At 40.9% G+C, this 22,553-nt stretch overlaps 1 protein-coding gene and 1 long non-coding RNA gene across 3 annotated transcripts in view; one reads left to right on the forward strand and one right to left on the reverse strand.

The window, feature by feature from the left end:
- The window catches only part of CNIH3 (cornichon family AMPA receptor auxiliary protein 3), a 44,852-nt gene extending 37,741 nt beyond the window's left edge, over window positions 1-7,111 (reverse strand). The window contains exon 1 of one of the 2 annotated variants that reach the window (XM_014877392.2): window positions 6,909-7,111. In XM_014877392.2, the coding sequence (XP_014732878.1) occupies window positions 6,909-6,989 (81 nt within the window). In that variant the 5' untranslated portion in view covers window positions 6,990-7,111. Of the gene's footprint in view, window positions 1-806; window positions 831-6,908 lie in introns of those variants that run through there. The other variant, XM_088161130.1, reaches the window with a different exon arrangement.
- LOC148224207 (uncharacterized) lies at window positions 6,874-8,691 on the forward strand. Its single transcript, XR_015802181.1, has 2 exons — window positions 6,874-6,978; window positions 7,848-8,691. It is a non-coding gene; the product is annotated as an uncharacterized LOC148224207 (long non-coding RNA).
- Window positions 8,692-22,553: the final 13,862 nt, after the last annotated feature.

A 22,553-nucleotide genomic window follows, 5' to 3' on the forward strand; every position in this document is an offset into this window, starting at 1 on the left:
TCTCTGCCTATTTCTCCATCCTGTCGAGGTCCTTCTGAAGGGCTGCACAGCACTGGGGATATTGGCCACTCCTTCCAGCTTGGTGTCATCAGTGAACTTGCTGAGGAAGCATCTGCTCCTTCATCCAAGTCATGGATGGGTTAATTAAAACAACATTGGGCCCAGGATCAACCCTTAGGGACACCACTTGTGACAGGCCTCTCCTGTGGCATGGCTTACAGCCCTCTGAGATCTGCCATTCAGCCAGCTCCAAACCCACCTGGCTGTCCACACTTCCTGAGTTTGCCTACGAGGATGTTGTGACACACAGTGAGGAAAGCCTCGCTGAAGTCGAGGTGGACAATATCCACTGCTCTCCCCTCATCCATCCAGTCAGTGTTTCATCTCTCCACCCATGGAGAGTTCATAAGTGATCTGGATAGCACCTTGAGCAGCCTGGCTTATCTTTGAAATTAGGCCTGCCTAGAAGAAGAGATTTGACTGGATGATTTCCTAGATTCCTTCCAAACAAAATTATTCTGTGAACCTTTTATTATTTCTTGTAACAGGAACAGGACATTTCTGAAGTTGTAATTACTATCAAGGAACACAGGAACCATTCTGTTAATAAAATTTCTTCTTGCTCTCTGCACACCATCACAGTTACAAGTTGAATTTTTAACGGGGAACTTCCAACTGTGAAACACTGGAAGGTGACATAGTAAATCAAACCATATTTGACATTCTTCTGCCTTTACCCCATCAGCTGACTCTACCCTGTGACTTTAAGTGACTCTTTTCAGAGTGGAAATAACAATAATTCTTACCTGTTTCATGTGAGAGAGATACTTAATTTCCACAGAAATTGGAAGCATTTTCCAAACTACCATGGCCAGAAGAGTAAGCCTACCAGTATCCCCAGTTTACAACTTAAGTGAGACCTGGTTCCATTGCCTGGTAGAGTCACCTCCAGCTGTCAGCAGCCACGCTGGCTATGAATGAGGGGCATGTCACAGGCACTGACAAAGAGGAATGGGTCAAAGAGATGTCTATTATCTGTAGGGAAAACATTCTCTGCCGAGCTTCTTCCTCCTTCTGAAAAATACTTTGCTAAAATGATATTTATGTTGGGTTGAGGGTAATCCACTAAGCCAGAGGTCTGAGGGCTGAATTCAATGTTTTAAATGTGATTTAATGTAGTATGTGGTGGCTGAATAAACAAATACATGTAATGAGCTATAAACTCATGTCTCCAACTCAAACTAAGAGTTTTATTCATGGTCTAATAAAATATGACAGCTATATTGCCTTGCTTATTAACAACCCTAGCAGTTATCTAAAAGCACTAGAAATACATTATTTACCAATTTGGATACAAATCCCTTTAGTAAGTAGATTTTACAACTAATCCTAAGACCAAAAACCCCTCAGACATGCAACAACCAAATAACATTTAAATAGCACTCTGCACATACTGTGGGAGGCATGAGACTCCGCAGAATAATTTATTTTACACAGATAATGGAGTCACGGTGACTTGTGAGGCATCCAGAATTACAGCCAGTGGCAAACATACACAATTTAAAAATCTTTCTCCAAATAAATCTCACAGTGAGAGTTCAAGCATACGCAGAGATCCTGCTTAATCTTTCCATAGCATTTAAGCTTGTATTGGAGCCCATAGACTTCTGTGATCTTTTAAATTATTATTTGAGCACGGCAAGGTTACTAAACTGAGATATACCTCTTTCCCAATATATAAGATAACAGTTTGCTCCACAGCCTGTGCTGCCTGGCCTAATATCTGTCTGTCAGCATTAATGTGACAAACTTCTGAAAGAAAAGTTGTAAGGGAACTGTCAAGCTATGTTATAGCCAGGGCAATCTGTGCTCTGTCTTTAAAAAGAGTGGAAATATCAGACTCATTCCTTAAACTGTCTTGACTATAAAACCTTCAGGGACAATGCGCTTAGCTGCTTAGGCAAGAAAAGACATTTTCAAGAAATATATAAAATATACAGCAACAGCATCTGTGCTCCCCTTCATCAAGCCTTAATCTGATTTTATTTTTAAGCACCTAATTATCCAGTATCCTCAGAGAAATGCATTAATGACTCATTAAAGAACAGCACTGAACTTCAATATCTGAAAGAAATTCAGGCTTGACCGTAAGTCTGTAAGGAAATTACTTTCCTCCAAAAACTTCTTTCTAAAGCATTGCAAAGAGGTTAAATTGAGATGACTGGTAGATTTCACCAGGGAGAAGTGAAGGTTCAAGCTGGATCATAAATCTCTTCACAGGTTTCAGGTAAGGCAGAGCTCTCCTCCAAACCTATGTCACAGAAACAGTAAGACACAGATACACAGAGAACATTGATAGATCAGCACACAATTTGTGACCAAACTGTTTTGCTCAACTGAATTTGCTATCAAGCCAAGCTTATTTGCTTTTTATGTATCTTCACAATTAAGGCTGTACAATTTATCAAAACTTAGGCTAGGAATTTTATGAGGAAGCCTAAGTAAGTCAGAAACCAAATACTCACCAAATTCCACATCCGTAACTCTTTGAGAGCTTTTGAATTTTTTACTTGAGCTATTGAAACTTGAGTGTTAATAAAACACAGTCCACATCACCCGGACCGTACAGTGACAAAAACCAGAAGTGGCAACATGTTATATGTGTATAGCACCTTCTGTCAGAAAGCAAAGACATTTTAGGGATAGCTCTTAAATAAAGTGACAGACAGTACTTGCAGTTTAGTTCCATTATTCAAACTTAGCAAATGAGAAAACAAGGCATAGATAACTCAAGGTGTCTGATAAACATAGCACACAAAGCCATTAGCAGAAACAACACTGAATACAGATTCCAACGGCTTCATTCCCTGGTGTTTGCAAAAAAAGGATGCTTTGATTAAAACTACAAGTCAATCTTATCCTACATTACTCTGTTCAGTCACTGCCTACCACTGTTTTTAATTATACTTGTGAACTTTTAACTGTTAAGTGAAGCCAAAGTTATGTTAAGGTAGTTTATCAAGATTAATACTATCCTCACAATTCAAAAGAAAAATAAGGTGGTGTGGGGGCCATAAACCAAAAAAGCTCCATCTTCTGCTGCTTTATTCTTCTTATGCTTGGCTCAAGTAGCTGCCATCACTTTCAACACACACCGCTCTTGTTATGCCAAAGAGCTGTTCCTGGATTCATCTGCACTCACAACTATATCAAAACACTCCAAAACGCATCCAGTGTGGTACAACTTCTCAGGCTGGCACTGACAATTTTTTCACTGGCATGATACCCCTGATACCTTCTGGCAATCCTTAGGTTACAAAGCAGTCACATGCAAAGATTTGCTTGTATGACTTGAAAAAGAGATGGCCCACCATGGAAATTCTTTTCTTTTTAACAGTAATGTTCTTGGTATTTATTAATTGTTTTGACGTGGTATTATAAGATGGACCACTTTGAAACGCTCTTTTCTTAAAGCTTTCCTTTAAATCACAAATCTCAAAGCAAGTATTCTTATCTTAAAATATCACCAGAAGGGAAGGACTCAGATTACTCCAAAGCAATATGCTTTAAGATAATATAGTGCTGCAGGACTCAACACAAGCATATCCCTTTTTAGCTGAGAACAAATAAAGCACAACTTGGTCAACTTTAGTTAACTTCACTTGAGACACAACTTCGTGGAGCTACACTAGAGATGAATGTGGTGTGTCAAGCCTTGTTGGGAGCTCAAACAGACTTGACACAGCTCAGTCCAATATTAACTAAACTAAACTAAAATCTTAGCTCAAGATCGTTCAGGAATGGAATAAAACTGATCAGTAAAAAGCTGTATATAAAGAAGAACAAGAGCTGAGGACGCCAAAACAGTGTCTGTGATAGTTAGTAGGAAGACTAACCCTGTTCTTGAGCATACAACAAGATCAGAGGATGATACCAAGTTACATAGTTAGTAGACAAAATTCTGCTGATAGTTCTACATGGTGTTTCTAATACTGTGACATTACAGCTAGAGGTAACGTGGTCACTGAATAACCCAAATGCTTTAAAAATTCCTCTACCACCGAGTGTCACATTGGTTTAATGTAGTACATGGAAGTTTTCAAGTCCTCTTTTTCCATTTAATATATATGTGTGAAATTACAGCAATAATACATAAAGATAATTCTTGTGCAGAGTTTAAACAAATGTTTCTGGGAATATCTGATCTGGTTTTGTTGGGAGGTTTTTTATTACAGACACCTCTGGCTACCTATACAAGAAGATCACTCAGAGGCAGGAAAAAAATTATGATATATTCCAGATATCTGGAGAACTGTGTGCATTTTGTTTACAATTCCTTTAAAATGCTCTGACCAGCTTCATTCTATCTGCTTCAAATGAATAAGGAGCACAGGAATGTATAGACAGTCTTTAGCTTCCTAGAGGAAAGGCACCAGATAAGCACAGTGTCCAAAAATAAAAATCCTCATCTTACTCTCTTGTTTTGGTTGTACAGCTTTTATTGAACCTATTAGATCAATATGAATGAAAATTATAATTCATCTGACTTGCCACCAGGAAGAAAATTAAGTTTTATTTGCTCTGCTGTTAAATCATTCCAGATATATGCCTCAAACCTCACTCAGCTTCAGGTTAGAACACTATCAAGTCCAAACGCTATAGTTTTTTCTTATCCTTTAAAATAATTTACAAAATATAAATTCTCATTCTCAGAAATCTTCCAAAGTGATGAGACGTTCAGATTATTCACTAAATTACTCTTAGCAGCAGAATGTCTTAAAAAAAATAAACAGGAAAATATAATTATTGAAACACTCTTCTGCCATTATTAGAACCTATGTACAATATATTCATTGTCCCTTACCAGTATATTATAGTGGAAATAAAATCAGGTCACAGGGAAGGAGTAGGAGTTTTGTTTCTTGGGAAGATTTTCATAACTGAGATGTTTAAGGTAAAAGAAACTCCTATGACTCAATACATAACTTACAGAAGAAACCAGACTGTACCAGTTCTTATAGAAAGGATAATAAAAATCCTTGTGTTCTGTCTACATGGATAGCATGGATGCCTAAAAATTTATTTTGGCAGGGTGTTAAATCTGTTAATCTATGACTTTCCTTCTCAAACATTATATTTTAATAGATTTTTTTCCTATTTATTAGGAAAGATAGTGCCAGTTCTTCCTCTCTTACAACAGAAGGGCATTTCCAGCCATTTTCCGTTTCAATCCCTCAACAATTTTTTAACAGATGTAAGAAGCATGCAGCATAGACATACAGGTATTGAGAAAAGGTTTTCTTTCCTAATTGCCTTTGCAGAGCTCTTGTACTGAGGGATTGCTCTTCATGAGTTTATAGACTGGAAGTTTAAAAAATGTTTCACTAAGAGTAAATTTGCAGTAACTGCACTTATTTATGGGAGAATAATTTGCCAGATTTGCTGCAAGTCCTTTATGAATTCATATGATGACCACTCCAGACCCAAATAAAGAGGACACAGTGACAGACTTCAAATACATCAAACAACCATTAAAATTGCTGCAGTTTAATTTGTAGCTAGAGATTCAAAGGAGAACACACTTCTAACTCTAAGCCCCTTGAGGAAGCTGTGGAATTCTCACTTTCAGAGACCTAAAGGTTTGCAGAAGAGGAGGAGAGAAAACATGAGTAATAATCTAAATTTTACTACTCTTTTTTTCAGAGTAGTGCAGTAGCTGGCTGCAAGAGATCCTTTCCAGCTTTGCAGTACTTGACATCACAACAGCACTTGGCACTATCATCACACCTTTGTGGTTTCCTTAATTTAAAAGAAAAAAACAAACCAATAAATTCGTAACAGTCCCACAAAGAGTACAAAATAATTACATTTCAAAGCATTCTCATAACAGAAGGATTTCTTTCATAGTGCTAATACAACTAAGCTACCAGCTTTACTTTCATTTCAATAAAAATAAATTCTGCATCTCCCTTGCTTGTTAGTCAAAGGAGGGTTTTTCTTTTAATCATACTCCATCAGGTAGCTGTAGAAGCATCCATGAGACTTGCTCTATTTTCCAACTTACCCTGTTCCATCCTGAATGCTTACAGCATGGAGTTATTGTGTAGCACACATAAAGTGGAATTAATTCTAAAATATGTAACAGTTCAAAAGACTTGCAAGTTATGCATTAGAATGATCTCATCTCTTCTGACTTACACACTTAAGTCTACCACAGACACTCAGTGAACAGGAAGGAACGAGCACCAACCCCGTGGAGTTCAATTAATGAAGGTGGACCACAATATGCGGGTCACACATCAGCAGGACGAGCGAGTTTCTCATTCAACCCCGACTTTTTAGGAAGTTATTAATGTAGTAATAATTGAAGGGAAAACACCGTATCTGCTCCATCACACACGGGGCGGTTTCCCCGTCTCAGCGCTCTGCTGGCAGCTGTGGATACCTGGAGAGCTCCCGCCGGGCACGGCCGGCGCGGAGGAGCCGCGGGCAGCGCCCAACTCGGCCGGCAGCGCGGGGCTGGGGCAGCGCTCAGCCTGCCAGCGCTCCTGGAGCGGGGACCGAGCTGCCACAGAGCCCAGGGGTCACAGAGCCCAGGTGCCACAGAGCCCAGGTGCCACAGACCCCAAGTGCCACAGACCCCAGACTGTCACAGACCCCAAGTGTCACAGACCCCAAGGCATCACGCACCCGCGGCCACGGCTCCGTGCGCTCGCAGCAATGTAACAAACACCGGTGCCCCACGCACAGCTCTCACAAGCTCCGTCTGCCCCGGCCCCGCCGCGGGACGCTGCTCCCCGGCTGCCCGGGCTCAGGGCTGCCCGGGCTCGGGGCTGCCCGCCCCCGCCTCAGCCCCGCTCCTTCACGGCCCGACCCTCCGCACCGGGGCTGCCGGCTGGGCTACTCACATGCCAGATGGCGAAGAAGATGAGGGCGGCGCAGAGGACCAGCGACAGCATGTAGCAGAAGGCGGCGAAGGTGAAGGCCATGGCGGGGAGAGCCCTCCGCGCCCCCCTCCGCCGGGCGGGATGTGCCAGCGGGCGAGCGGAGCCCCCGCAGCGGCGGCGCGGCGAGCGGGGCGGGCAGCGCCTCACGCACCCGGGGCCCGGCCCGCCCCGACCCCCGCAACGCCCCCGGCCCGGCCCCTCCGCCGCGATCCCCTCCCCGCCGAGGAGCGGCGGTGGGCGGCCACCGGGGGCGGGTCCGGGGCTCGGCGGTGCGGGGAGGGATGCGCTGGGGGTCCGGATGCGCTGGGGATCCGGGGCTCGGCGGTGCGGGGTGCGGGATGCGCTGGGGGTCTGGATGCGCTGAGGATCCGGGGCTCGGCGGTGCGGGATGCGGGATGCGCTGGGGGTCTGGATGCGCTGAGGATCCGGGGCTCGGCGGTTCGGGATGCGGGATGCGCTGAGGATCCGGGGCTCGGCGGTGCGGGGTGCGGGATGCGCTGGGAGTCCGGATGCGCTGGGGATCCGGGGCTCGGCGGTGCGGGGTGCGGGATGCGCTGGGGGTCTGGATGCGCTGAGGATCCGGGGCTCGGCGGTGCGGGATGCGGGATGCGCTGGGGGTCTGGATGCGCTGGGGGTCCGGGGCTCGGCGGTGCGGGGTGCGGGATGCGCTGGGGATCCGGGGCTCGGCGGTGCGGGGTGCGGGGCTCCTGCCGCCGCTTGAGCGTCTGCAGCCAGAGAGAGCCGCGTGTTCCTGACTGAAATCCTGTCACGACAGCGTGAGAGGAAGGAGCGTGGGCTGAGATCAGTTCAGGCCAAATCTTGAGAAGATAATTGTGTGCCTAAACTTGAAGTGCTTTGATGCGGTTTTAAAAAGTTTTTGTTTTATTTTTTTCCTCTCAGGGTCAGTTAAATCGGGTGAAACAGGCTCAGTGGGTGGAGTGTCCATCCTCTGATAGAGAAGGGACAGGAACCCAGCCCAAGAGCTCATGAAGCAAAGCGGAGTAACTTAGCATAGCAGGATCAGTCTGCCTATTCCCATCAAGCGAAAAAGACATTTACTGTTGGAGTAAATAAATAAAGCCTTTCTTAACAGTTACTGCTTTCACGTATATGCAATATCCAAATTGCTGAAGTACATATGTAAAATAGCAAGGGAAGAGCAAGCTCCTGGCTTATCTTTAATGGATGGATCCCTTCTTACCTTGTCTTTAATGGCACCCACAGTGTCTCCAGATACAATTTAGCCATTTCTGCAGATCTGGTTTAGATTTACTGTCAAAAGTTCTTCCACTTCTTTGGAGCACATCAGCTGGCACGATACAGCAGGCTTGCAAGCAAAAAGTTTTCATGAGAAAATACCAGAGAACCATCAGAAGTCCCATTAAAAAATATCTTGAAAACCACGGATGAAAGTTATGTATTTGAAACATCCTTATAAAACTGAAACAGAATTTCAGCTCACAGCATTTTTTCATTCCTTTTATGATTTAAAGGGATTCAGTAACAACACTGTTCAGAAATTTGCCAGTGGCCACCTGTGAAAGTCAGATTTCATGGCACAAGAGAACATAATTCCATCAAAGCCAAGTCCATTGGAAGCTTTCTTTGTATATGTTACCAATGTATTTTTGTTTAAAAGTACAGTATATTATTTGTAACATAATATGCACTTTTATCTTGATACAAGAGTGTTGACTTGAATCAAGAGTCAAGGCCAGTAATTAATAAACCAATCAGGAATAAACTGATGGATCTAACCTTTCATAATTGAGCTGCTCCAGACTGTACGTGTGGTCTCATATTTTAATTAAGAAGGACAGGACATGGCAAATAGAAATGAGATTCATGTTATACAGGGATGCAGTAAACCTATTTATTGTAATTCTCTGACCTTTTAATTTTTTTGTATCACAAATCCTGCAGAGCATATACTTGTGGAAGTAAATGGTTTATTCATAACCACACATTTTGAAAAGAGCAGTAAATGAGGTACAGGAGTCATCTTCGGAAAGATTTATTTATTTATTTAGCCATGGTTTCTTTAATATCTGGATATATATTGCCTATGCTAAGATTCAACACAGAAAACACCTGATGCTTCTAAGAAAATGAAAATAAAACATTTCTTTCTGGAGAACTAACATTTATACACCTCCACAAATATATATGCATAACTATGAAAAATATAAATTTACTGTAGCTATCATAAATTACTGAAACAGAAACAACCCTTAAATTTCAGTTTAGCACCACAATCAAGGTAAATACTCCCCTGTTTTTAACTCTCATCTTCATTAATATTCCAGCTATTTATTTGGAACTCTTCAAGGAGCACACAGGCAAAATACTTGTTTCTGATTTTGCAAGGAGACAGTTCCACAGCCAAAGACTTCCCAGATCACAGAGGCTTTCCTGATACTGACTTTGAAACATACATTGCCCCTAGCCATATTGCTAGCCATTAATCACTGTTAGTGGCTGTCAAATTACGAAAGTTTCTGACATACACCGAAGGCAAAAAATCCATAAAGATGCATTTAGGACGTTTTTGTCTTACTGAGTTCTTCTTACATAATACCATGAGAATACCTTAAGTATCCTCAGATGTTTAAGCCATGGAGGGTGATGGAAAGATATACCCCTCTGATTTACACTCAGAGATTTATCTGAGTAATCACTAAAAATCTTTCTTATCTCCATCTCGTTACAAACTCATTACAGCTCTCTGTGGTATGAGGACCTCACAGCAGGGAGCTGTTTCTTTGTCATTTATAAATGAGACTACTGCAAATTGGGAAGCACAAGGCGAAATAATATGGATGTGCCTGACTATTTTCTCCCTGGTTTAAGCCCCTGTGAACACAACAGGAACACCAGTCTGTCTATTAGCTCCTCATGCACTTCTGTGGTCTTCAAATAAACTAATGGACCTGATCTGAGCTGCATGAGAAATTACAGTCCAGCACCCAGCTGTGCTCCTTTGAAATAATGTACAGCACAGTGGCCAGGATGGAGGGTGAGGGAGATGAGGGTGGAGGGTGTGAGAGATGAGTGTGCAGCATTATCTGCTCGGGGGACCTGCAAAGAGCAAACCAGATAAACGGAGAGCATAGGGTATATATTTTATATATATAAAATAGATTTTTGCCTTTATGAAAAACTGCTGCTTTCAAAAACTGTTATTTTAACACTTCTTGAGACCCACATGGATTTCTATTACTAGAAATAAAAGGCTCAGAGGTTCTGCAGCACTCTTAGGAAATGCAGTAATTCCTGCTCTCTGATGTTCAGTAGCTCATTTTAGCAGCCACAGTCTCAGATTTAGCACCTCATCTTTCACTCTTTCCTCTTCAAAATCCTATCAATGCTCCTGCTTCCTCCATGGTATTCCCAAGCCATTTCCAGAAGGGATTGCTGCTCTCTCTCTCTGTGGCTCCCACCTGTAAGCCAGGAATGCAACAGAAAAAAATAGAAAGCTGAACCATGAGATGAATTGCAGACTAAGCAGAAAGTCAGTAAGAAATGGAAAGTAAATTCTGTTCATTTAGACTGATTTAAAAAGGGTTCATATTCTCTGCTCTCATATTTAACCAGAGGCTCTTTCTTTTAAATATATTTGATGATGGGTACACAAGGCATTTGAAGCTTGACAGCAGTTCCCAGCACAATGAGCTGGCTTTGTCCCACAGTACCCACAAACAGATCGTGACGATGCATTTGTAAATCCTGCGGAGAAAAGGGTTTTACAAAAGATTGTGAGGGCTCTTGATTTCCTTGAGCAGATTAAATTTTGGAATGCTAGTTATCCCTCTTTGGATTTAGTGATTGTAAACAGAAAGAATTTCTCTCTATTTTGCATATTTGTTGAAAAATATGATTCCAGTACAGTCTGATCCCAATTTCATAGAGTCATCACAAGAGGATAGATGGTGGTGCTGCATTTGTACAAGTAGTACTGAGATGCTGATTTTCAAAGCTATCACTCTGCAAATACGACCATATCTCAAAACACAAACAGGATTGGGAACTTTTTTACTTAAGGATGGTTTTTTACTTTGTGAGGACCTCTATGAAGGGACCATAAAAATTCAGTCACTAGGTAAATAACGACGAGAGTACATCTCGTGAGCAGCAGACAGCCCTCAAAAACAAACATCCAGTTGTGAAAACAGATTGTGAAAACAGATTTAATAGATTCACGAGTTCAGGACGTCCTTAGATTAGCAGGTCTCAGAGCACTCGATTTTATGTGAAATGACCTTTTGTGCTAGATAATGAAAGAATTCGAAGGTACTTAAATTTCCAGTGGCTAATTTACAGAACGGCATCAGAGATGAGAAGGGACTGCTAATGAGTCTTTCAACTCCCAAATAATTACCACAACTGGATAAACCTAAAGGAGAAGTCCTTATAAGGCTTGTAGTCCCTGAAGTGGGAGGCTAAAATCGCAGTAAATCCACCCACAAGGTGATACACCCTCAGCCAAAGTAGTTCATAGCTTTAAGATTTGTACATTATTGCTACGTTCTTGTTGTTTAAGTGTAACATGTGAGTGTAACATGCATTCTGAAAGGCTGTTAGAGAAAAAGCCATTATATTAATTGTAGTAGAGAACTCTCATTCATAGATTATTTTTTAATAATACACGTGACTCTCTCTTTTGTGAACCTTAAGTAATACTAAATTATTAACAATGCTTATATAAAAATTGCCATCATTGGGCTTTACTGCTAATATCCCACAGAGATTAATAGAAGCATTTCATGCCCTTGTGCGTTATTATTTCAGATTATCTACAGATTCTAGATGAAATTACTCTATTATTTCATGGTCAGTTCATTTTCAAAAGGTTACCTTCGCAATAATAAAGGCAAGTGACATTTTGTTAATGAAGTCTCATTTTCAGATACCAAGAATAAGATAGTGCACAAACCCACTGACAATAATCTCATTTTACTGCCAGCTGTTCCCACTTTTTTTGGTAGGACCTGGATGAATAAATTTTATGTATATTATCATAAGATCACAGGAAAGTTTATGTCAGAAGGGACTTGAGGCCATCTCTAGTCCGACCTCCTGTGCAAAGCAGGGACAAATGCGAGCTCAGACTAGGCTATAGACTCCATATTATTGAAATCCACTTTTAAAAGCATGGATTGATATGCAATACAGAAATGTTCCTAAAGAGCAAAGTAAGACTGTTCAGAGCATGACACCATAGTGCTTTTCTTCTGCTCTTCCCTTGCCAGCCCATATTAGAATTATATAGGATCCCACTCGTGTCCATCGTGGCCACTGGCAAAACTGGGGCTCAGGTTTGCAGCTCAGATCACTCTCCTGAACTCAGTGATCTCAGTACTGTTCTGTGCCATGCTCTGACAACCAGCACCACAGAGGCAGGACACACATGTTGATTCTTCATGTCACCAAAGATCTCCTAGCAAATAGAAGAGTGTTTGTCATCAGGGAATCTGTGACTTTTTCCCTTACCTGCAGGGTTAGTGGAACAACTTTGTGAGCATATATATCATTCCACGTCTTAATTCTTAAGATATGCTTTTCTCCTCTATTGCTTCAGCCACCTCTGTCCCTCTACTGCATAGTTCTTTCCCATTAGCCCATTTTTGCCTTTTCTTCTTGTTAGCTCATAGTCTCAGCCTGGTCCATCTACTGCCTCTCACTTCCATACATCTTCCAAATCCAGCTTTTATCTCCTGGGAGCTCATCAAGACTGCTTCCTCACCAGTGATGAAATATCTGACGGGATATTAATCCCCCCAGAAAGACAGGATCTCTGCCCTTAGTTCCAGGACAGAGCAGAAAAAGCAAGTGGAAAAAGCAATTGCAGGGGAGGTCCTGCTTTAAAGTGAAATGGATTGGGGAAAGGATTTTCTTAATTACAACACATCTCTAATAACTATGTATGGAATTTTCAGAAGGATTAGAATTAGACAAAACCATAGTTATTCGTGGCAACAGTAGAAGTCACCTTCATCATACAAAAGTTACCTCCCTTCAGATGTGAAATCCTTCCAATATATGGAAGGGAGGAACCTTCCATAAATTAGTAACGAGATTTTCAGCATTGGCAAAATAGCATCTCTGTGTTTTTCCCGAGCAGATTTTTCTGAACTGGTCAAGACCTTTAGTCTGAAGGGGAAACCCAATGTAGAATGGGAGCCCATGAAGGGAAGAGAAAGTAAGATCTTAACATGGAATATCTGAAACAGTCTTAATTGCTTATTTTGCTTCAAATCAATACATGGAAAGCAAAAAGAAGTAATTCTTGCTAACATTGCTTAATCCTGCCAAGAATGAATTTAATTTGTGTCTGTGCTGGGGAGAGAGTGGGTTACAACTTCATCAATTCTGAATAACTGAATTCCATCAAATAAATGAAAAAGGAATAACAATTTTTCTGAATAAGCTTTTTCATAAGAAATCCTTCATTAGTCACTGAAGACCCTGTAGACCTCTAATAAGACAATTTGCATAATATATGCCTTTTTCCAAATTCTGAAATAACATTCTGGGACAGATTCCTCTGATTTTGACAATGTTTCATTTTTTCCCACCCGTAATACTCCGCTAATCTCCAAGACCTGCTGGTGCTCCCACCCACTGCAGGCTGTATCAGATCACACTCCATGGCTCCATCATTCTGAACAGAGATGCCAGAACAAAGTCAAATATGCAATGCCCTTCAAAAGTTCTCCTTCTCAGAGGATGATTAAATTATCTCCTATTAAACCAAATGCTCTCCCTCCTTGTCTTTCTGTACTGCGATTGATACTGAATGCTCATCCCTGCTGTCCCAAAAACAACAATCTGTTGCAGAAAACCTAGACCTGGTGTCTTTGCTATAATTTAGGAAAAAAATCAGTATTTCACCAAACTGACATATGTGTTCTCAGTGAATTAATGGTCTTAGTCATTTTTAACTTGCACGCATATGTGAATAGCTACAATATGGTCTGCATAACTAACAGTGTTGACTAATGAATACATAAACATTAAATTATGGCTTTATTTATTCAGAAGAGTTGTTTTTGATGCAGTTTTATGAGAGGTGAGCTCATCTGTGGTACAAAAGGAAGGTGAGGCCATATATATATATATATATATACATATATATATATGTACCTGCCTGATGCTGCAGGTACAGCAGCATGTGCTGCAGTAACAGTAGGAATGATCTGGTTGTGATCAGCTCAGGACCCGTATAGCTCTGTCTCCTTGTCCTCTAACTCATTAAATTAGTATCTGGTTTGACTGTCCTCTATTTAAAGGGAAAAATAAATCAGTTGCCAAAAAAACCATGACTTGTATTATTAGCGCATCAGCAACGCAACTCTCTATCAAGTACTGAATTTAAACCCTCTCCAAACTGATCCCCTAAGCTTTTGTAACTTTGAAACATATTCCTCATGTTAAACCAGAGAAAATAGAAGACCCATAAATAGGGATATTTTTAACTGTAGGAGTAAAACTAATGATTATGGCACTCTGTATCACTTAGAATTTCTAGTCACTTCAGCTAAAATCCCTTATAAAAACTATTTTAGCATTTGACAACAAGTACTGAAGAATTCATATTGTAAATTGGAAAAATACCAGAAGAAAAGGTTGGAGGTGGCAATGGAGGAGTTGGGAACACGTTTAGCAAGAAATCTCATGAGAACGCTGTGCTGAAAGATCATTTTTATTCTAAATATAAGTCTTTAATATATTAGCAATCATGGCTTTAACATCCTAATATATTTTTATTGCCAGTCTGAAGAAGAAAAAGCAAGACAAGGTGATTCTCTGCAATTTACCTATCTCTTACAAGGAAGAGAGTTTGAAATACTGGTTGAAGGTTCTAGTGCATTTTGTACTGCAAAAATATTTAAATTTCTGGTCTGCCTTCTACTGATGCCAAGCAATAGGACAAGAAGCAAGAGGCAGAAACTGGAACACAGGAAGAGGCAGAAAGTGGAACACAGGAAGGCCCCCTGCACATAGGGAAGAACTTCCTTACTGTGCAAGTGACAGAGCACTGGAACAGGAGGTTGTGCAGTCTCCTTCTCCGGAAATATTCAAAAGCCATCCAAACACAATCCACCTGCTCTAGGTCGACCCTGCCTGAGCAGGGAGGTTGGACCAGATGACCCACTGTAATCCTTTCCAGCCTGACCCACTCTCTGATTCTTTTTCTTTCTGTAGCCTTGAAATGCCTAGATAGACTTGCCTAAACTACAAGATAAATTTGGGTCTAGATCCTTAATATATTCAGTATGCCCTCTGAAATACTCAGTTTAGGAGTAGTAAGGAGAAAGAGTTTGTGATGTCATAAGTAAAAAACCTGCCCTTGTTGCGCCTATTTTTATTCTGTGTCATTCAAAGTCTTCTTTTTCCTAATCCCGTATGTTTTGTACCCACATTAAACACTTAGTACAAGCTTTCTTTTGTTAAACCAATTGTCACTTTTATGTGACAAAAGTGCCTGAGCAGTGACAGGTTCCAGCTCTAGTCATCTATGCTCTCCAAATGGAATGATCTGTGTTGTTTCATAAAGCTTTCACTTGTCACTCAGAGCTCTGAAGCAGCTGTTCACTGCAAGATCAATGAAACACAGATCTCAGAGATTACTAGAGAAGTGGAAGAGCTAAATGTGATCTTAACCACTCATTACCTGGGAAGAGAACAATGACTCACATCAACTTCAGAAAGTTAAACAGTCTTTTAGAAATTATCATGACTCACAAGTACTGCACACACACGCACTCATACACACAGAGTCTTCTTCTCTGCTCAAGGCATTTAGTTCTTCTATAGAGAAACCCAGCTCCCATCTCCTTGAACCTACAACAGCCTTATACCACTGTAATGACCTTGGCATCAGCCAGCTCTCTGACTCAGAGAAGTAGATGCTATACATATGTGTTTCTTGCTGACTGGGCTACATAAATTGTTGACCTATAAACTTCTGTGAAACAACACATAACAGAAATTAATTTTTCTTTTTTCTTCCCGAAGAGATTTTGTAAGAGTTTGCTTTGTTTTGCAAGTAAAGCAACTCTCAAAATCAAATGAACTCCAGGCAGGTTTTCTTTGAGGACATAGTGTTCTACAAGAAAAATATTTTTCAACAATTTTTCCAGTGAGGGGTTATTTTGACAATAATTCCGTGTCCATTGAAGGAATTAACACAAGCAAAGCTATTGAGTTAAGCAAAGCTAGACAAGCTGTGGGACTCAAGCTTGAAATGGGAGCAAATATGACATTTTAGCAGTACTGTTGTTTCCAATCCATCAGTTACTGTTGTAATTTACATGCTTGCTGCATTTTGAGAGGTACTTTGAACTTTCAGGTAACTGAAAATCAGAAAGCACTTTTGCTAATTTGAACTGCAAAAGGGTTTTCCACCCTGATGCTCTCAGTATGACCCACGTGCACTCAGAGATCATCCTGTAGGAAAAGGCAACACACTGGACAACCTTCTTAGTTTATTCACATATTTGTTCTGGCCTGGATGGAGAAGCTAATTTGTGATAATTAGGGTGTCAATTTCCAAGCACTGCAGCTTAGCTGCCCTAGTTCCCACTAAAGCCACTTTGTCTTGCTGGCAGAAAGTAGTCTGTCTTTGAAAGTACTGTAAGCTATTTTTCCTTTAACACTGAAGTGTCCCCAGCAAGAATCGTGTGAATTAGTGAAATAGAAATTCACACCCAATAAGAGTTTCTATTAACTTCCTTCTGTTAAAATGCCCATAAAGAGGGCGGGTGGCTGGAGCATACTGACAGGGTAATAGATGCCCAGAAAGGAAAAAAATATATATCACAAAAGTAGCATATGTCACTAGGAAAATAAATTAGGATGAGCTATGTCCACAGATGGTGTTACTGAGCTCATTTCACCTTGAAGAGGAGGGAGGAGTGCCTCCCAAGGAAGGAAGGAAGGCAGAATGACTGCAAAGGACCTGAAGTAGCTGAGTAAAGAGTTTGATGTGCCTGCTAACTGACTACTCACCTGAGGAGCCAGGAGAGCTGAGCAGGGCAAGGTGTGCCCTCCCTGCCTGACACAGTGGCTGGCAGAAGCTCTCCTCTGATGGTTGTTCACCAGACTGACTGAAACGAGCAAATTCAATTCTTATCAGAAAAGTGTCTGCCTTGCAAAACTCGGAAGCATGAGATTCCCCTGCTAATCATCCTGGTGCAAACGAAGAGGAACAAAATCCTAATTATCCTTCTGCTCCAACAAATGGTACCTCCACACTAAAATCCAGAGACTGCACGTGTATGCCTTTGCCCATTCCAGAATTATCCTACAGGGATTATTTCATCCTGCAGGGCTGCCAGGCCTGAATTGAACCCAGACACATTAGACTGTTTGCAGTTCTTCGTTTGTATTTATCAATATTCTTTGTTGTCAGCTGTAGGACTTTATTTTAAATCAATAAAAATACGCTGTTAACTACAAAACCACATGGAAATTGCATGAAATCTTCCACTGTTCCCCTCTACACAGCCAGGATATTCTTTAAAAAGATAACTGTGAGTTTAGAAATTCCAGTTGTAGGAACATTAATTTAACAGTGCTGCAAGGCAAAGATACATTCAGCTTGTTTGAATTCCTAGGCAAGGTGTGAAACCAAACTGGAGGGAGTCTCCAGATAAACCAAGAGCAATTTCCTGACTGTATTTCAGTCCAAAGCTGCACAGATCATAGTTATATAAACTCATTTTATGCACAGTCACTTTTGTTAATTTATTTAGTGTGTTCTGTCTCTGAATTCTAAACTCTGCAAATCTGAGGCATCTGAATTTACTGTCATATTATGTTGTGAAAGTGCATTGCCACACAACTTCAGTCTGAATATTTCTCAAATTCACAAGTGCTAACAGCAGATATTGTCCCTTTTGTCCATACAACTTCTTGAATGAGATTCTGCTTCAATATGCAAGTTTTATGGCATCTCTATATACTGTGAAAATGTGCTTCTCTACAAAAAGTAATATTTTACTATCTTTGACAGCAATAAAAATTTTTCTTACATACTAGAGAACATTGTGAGGCAGTCTGAGATATGCATGAAATGTCCCTCCAGGAAAGCAAGTTTATTTAAGGAGTCTGGCACATATTTCTAGTCTGGTTTATATTTTAGAAGTTGCTGTAATCTCAGACTCACTACATATTTGAGAAATCCTGAAAGACAGATGAAGTTCCAGAAGACTGGTAAAGATAAAAACCATCTTAAGAAAAAGGAATGGCCTTGGAATGGTCAACATTTTGGCATATTTAATTGTTTATTCCATTATTTTCCTCTTGATTTAAATTAAACAAGTATCCAGAAGAGAGCAATAAAAAAATAGCAAGGACCAATGATTAATCAGATGAAAATTGTAAACTAAACAAAAAACTAAACAAAATTCTTTCTATAACAAAGTAAAAGGTCTTGGGAAAAAAGAATGAGCAATTAAAGCTATATATGCTAGCTCTGCAATCTGTTTCACAGTGCTGCCTGATTGTTCCCACTCTTACTATTGTGTATTTAATTATTCCTACCTAAATGAAGTAGCTCTCAATTTTAATTTTTTGAGTTGTGTATACCTTTCACACTGATATCTTGAACCCTCATGATGATTCTCAATTTACATCCTCCCTTTCATGGGCAATTAAGGGATCCTCTGCAGCTGATGCCTGGGTGCTATTTAATAATCCTCTCTACTGTGCTATCCAAAATATTAATGGAAGTCTTGACTAGTGCTAGACCTGAGGTAAGATCCTACACAACCCCATGTGCAGAATCCTTTCATTTTGATGATGAATCATGGTTAGCAAAACCAGCTGCATTTTCCCAACACGATGCAGCACTACTCAGAAAAATAGCTGCATGTTTTATCACAAATAGAACAAATGGAATAATATCAGTCCAGAATGAAAACCGAAAATATTGTACTGAGATGCACCAGCCAAAATGTAGCACTGAAAATGCAAAGAAGTGATATTTCAGGACATTACACTTTTGAAAGCTGCATGCACATGTTTGAGATAATTCAGGGGATATTAGAGCTATTGGCCCTGGAGATAAGGCAGAAAGAACTGAGCTCATTCCACCAAAAGAAAACTCTGGAGACACACATGAAAACATAAATGTAAAGCAGTAATGAGTGTGGAAATATAATATTCTCTATCCACCACAGAGAGGGTAAAATGTAATGCTCTGAAACTACAAAAAGTGATTTAAATTAGGAGTTAGAAAGACTACAAAGAAATGGAAGTGAGAATACATCACTAAACTTGCACGTTCCCAACATGACATTAATGGTAATGTAAAAATGCCAACCAAACCATGCTTCTATAACCCACCTTTGAAACTGTCATGCACATGGCATCCAAGGTCTAAGACTACATGTTTAGCTAGATTTTGGTTATAAATTACAAACCAGAGATTTGTTACCTTACCTAACACATTTAAGTTATAGAATAATAGAAAGGTTTAGGTTGGAAGAGTCTTTCAAAGATATCCAGCCCAATCCACCTGCCAGGGGCAGGGATATCTTCTGCTCCGTCGGGTTGTTCAAAGGCCCATCCAGCCTGACCTTGGATGCTCCCAGGGATGTTCCAGCTGACAAGGTTTAAGAGCTATGGAGACAGAAAAAACACAGCAGCCCTACAGATGATTAAGGAACCATCCAAATCTATTATTTATAGTCTTACACAGTTTTTGACAGGTGACTGTAAAATATGGGTTTGAAATCATTATTTTAACCTGCTATTGTGAGAAGCCAAAAGTTCAGGGGTGTAAACTTTCCCTAAAGAAATCAATCGTAATGAAGAGTCTACCTACACAAGATATTTATGCAATCCCCATTATGGCAGTATTAGTACTCTTCCCAATATTTAATGTACTTCTCTTGGGGGTTGGTTTTTTCCTTTCTTCTTTGCCTGTGGAATTTTTCCCATTGACACGCTAAGAAGCGCTGATGGCTAGGTCTTTGAGACAGGGGAGGGGAAACCCCTCTGGTTTTTGGGAGTTTCTCTCGGAGGGACAGAGACACGGCAAGATTAGAAGCAGGTAAAAGGGGAGCAGGGTCAGCTGCTCTCTCTCACTCACTCTTGGCTTTGGAGGAGGAGGGTCACTGCTACCACCGCCATAGCCCAGCCAGGAGCCGCCTTCTTCTTCTGCTGCTGGACCTCGCAGCCCAGCCCTGCCAGGACGCCCTGCCATTCCAGCTTGCTGTTTCCGTGCAGCCTGCTGGAGCACCGGGAGCGATCCCGCCCCAGGGTTGGTGAAGCAAATCCTCACTTTTCCATCCCTTCCCATTGGGACACAGCCTCCATCGCCACAGCGCCCCCTGCAGGCGTGGAGGAATCATAGCACCTGCCCTTCCCGCCGGCAGCCACCAGCGCCCCTGCTGGATGTGCCGGGAACTGCACCGAGGGGAAAGGGCCCGCGGCCGACAGGGCTGAGCTGGGTTACTGCTCTGTTTGTTATTAATTCCATTGGTGGTGGTGCTTGTTTGCCTTGTTATACATACTGGGAAAGAACTGTTATTCCTACTCCCATATCTTTGCCTGAGAGCCCCTTAATTTCAACGTTAGACTAATTCAGAGGGAGAGGATTTACAGTCTCCATTTCAAGGGAAGGCCCTGCTTTCCCTAGCAGACACCTGTCTTTCAAACCAAGACAACTTCTCTTCACAATAATGCTGTAAGGTCAATGAATCTGTGAAACCACACAATTATAAATACAAGATTTGCAAGCCCAAAGAGAAAATGCCCAGTAAACCATACTCCATAAATCAACCATAAGAGTAATCCAAGTGGTATCTCCTTGGAGGTAATCACACTTCTAGCTCCCGCTTTTAAAATTTCAGATCTGCCCAAATCACTGAATTCCAGTAGATTGGGCGGACTGTACATGCACAGATCAGTGGAGCGTGTGCCATCAGTTCAGCACAGACAGGACAGGTGCTGTTAGACACTTACCAAGCTGTTAATATGCACATTAATTGCTCTCACCTGAGAGCATCTTGGTCATCTGACAAGATGTTATTTTCCTGCTGACTGAAACAATAGCAATTGCCTGTAAGAACATGCTGTTCTGGAAAGCTTAGCAGGTCTGTTGTTTGCCTATTTTATCCAATGAGTGATTACATTTAAAGTAGATAAATTAGCCTGGAAATGCTACTTATTTAGGCATGCACCTACCTAGCTTAACTTATAATTCAAATAACCAAATTATTTTATGAATCTGACACTAAAATGACTTACCAGAAGCTACAACATGAACAGTCATATCTCAGACCTAGGTTCTCTTCTTGGTCGTATGACTCGTTCTCTCTCTTTATGGTCTGATTTTTCAAAGAAGGATTTTAGATACAGGAGAATAGAAATCCAAGACTGGGCATGCAGGGCAGAAAAAAAATCATGTGATGACCATTTCAGCAAGGCTTGAATGTGTTACAGAAATACACTATTAGTAGCTCACAATTAATAGATTTCTCAAAGTGTCTGTCAAACTGCAATGTTACTTTTCTTTGCATGTTATCAACTGAGGATCCAACCCTGAAGCACTTCCAAAATACAAATAATACTTATGTGTTGCATACACAAATAATAGGGTTTACTTCTTTGAGTGTACCCACTGCTGCTTCATGAGTGTGAACCAATCAATTTAGGAAGGCTTTTGAATCAGATCCATGCTCACAGATTACTTTTAAACCAATACTCAAAGAAGAATGAGAGAATATATTTTGTGTTTCAGCTTTATTTTTCAGAGGATTTTTTCTTAAAAACCTATAGGACAGTTGAGTTCCAGCTTCTCCAAAAGAACAGAGGCAGCTACATTGCTTATTCTAGGCTTGAAAACATTTTGCATGGCCATTGAGATGTCCTTTATGTAGTCCAACACTGATTTCAGCACCAAGTCTTTTCACAATGCCAATATCAGGATACTTTGGAGCTGAAAAGCAAAGCCTTCAGTTAATCCAATTTTGCAAATAAAAACAGCTTCCTGAATTAAGTATTAGAGACAGTATCTTCCTGGGCATGAACTCTGGAGCCTGCAGCACTAAGTAGGGAAGGAAATGGGATGACAATGGCAGGAGAAAAGTCTGCTACTGGCCCAAATGTGTACTTTTGTGGAAATTCAACCCCAACATCCACCACTGCAACTCTTGAGAAGCAAAGAGGTATCTTAGAAAATATCAGTGCTAGAATGAAATTACCGATGTTAAACTGAAAGTATGCATAATAACTTAAATTTTATGAGCATGGACCTAGATGTTGCAATTTTAACAGAATTATGCAGATTTGGTGCCCCCTGCTGTCTTTTACTACCAGAGTGACCCATGAAAAATATGAGTGATTAAACACACTGAACTGCACAAAACATCCCCAAAGGGCAAATTAAGGATGCTGTTCAAAAAGGCACATTTAAACTGGAGTGTGAGTTCATAGACTGCTTTGGTAAAGCACCCAGGAGCTGAGAAGAGCAGAGCTCTTTGTTGGGAATGATCACAAAGAGGAAAACCTTTGAGTGCACCATGGCCAACAGGAACCACACAGGGAGCTGAGCTTCAGCCTTGGCACATCTCCATTGCTTCAAACCAGGACCAC

Source organism: Sturnus vulgaris, chromosome 3, assembly GCF_052056855.1.
Source record: "Sturnus vulgaris isolate bStuVul1 chromosome 3, bStuVul1.hap1, whole genome shotgun sequence".
Classification (NCBI taxonomy): domain Eukaryota; kingdom Metazoa; phylum Chordata; class Aves; order Passeriformes; family Sturnidae; genus Sturnus; species Sturnus vulgaris.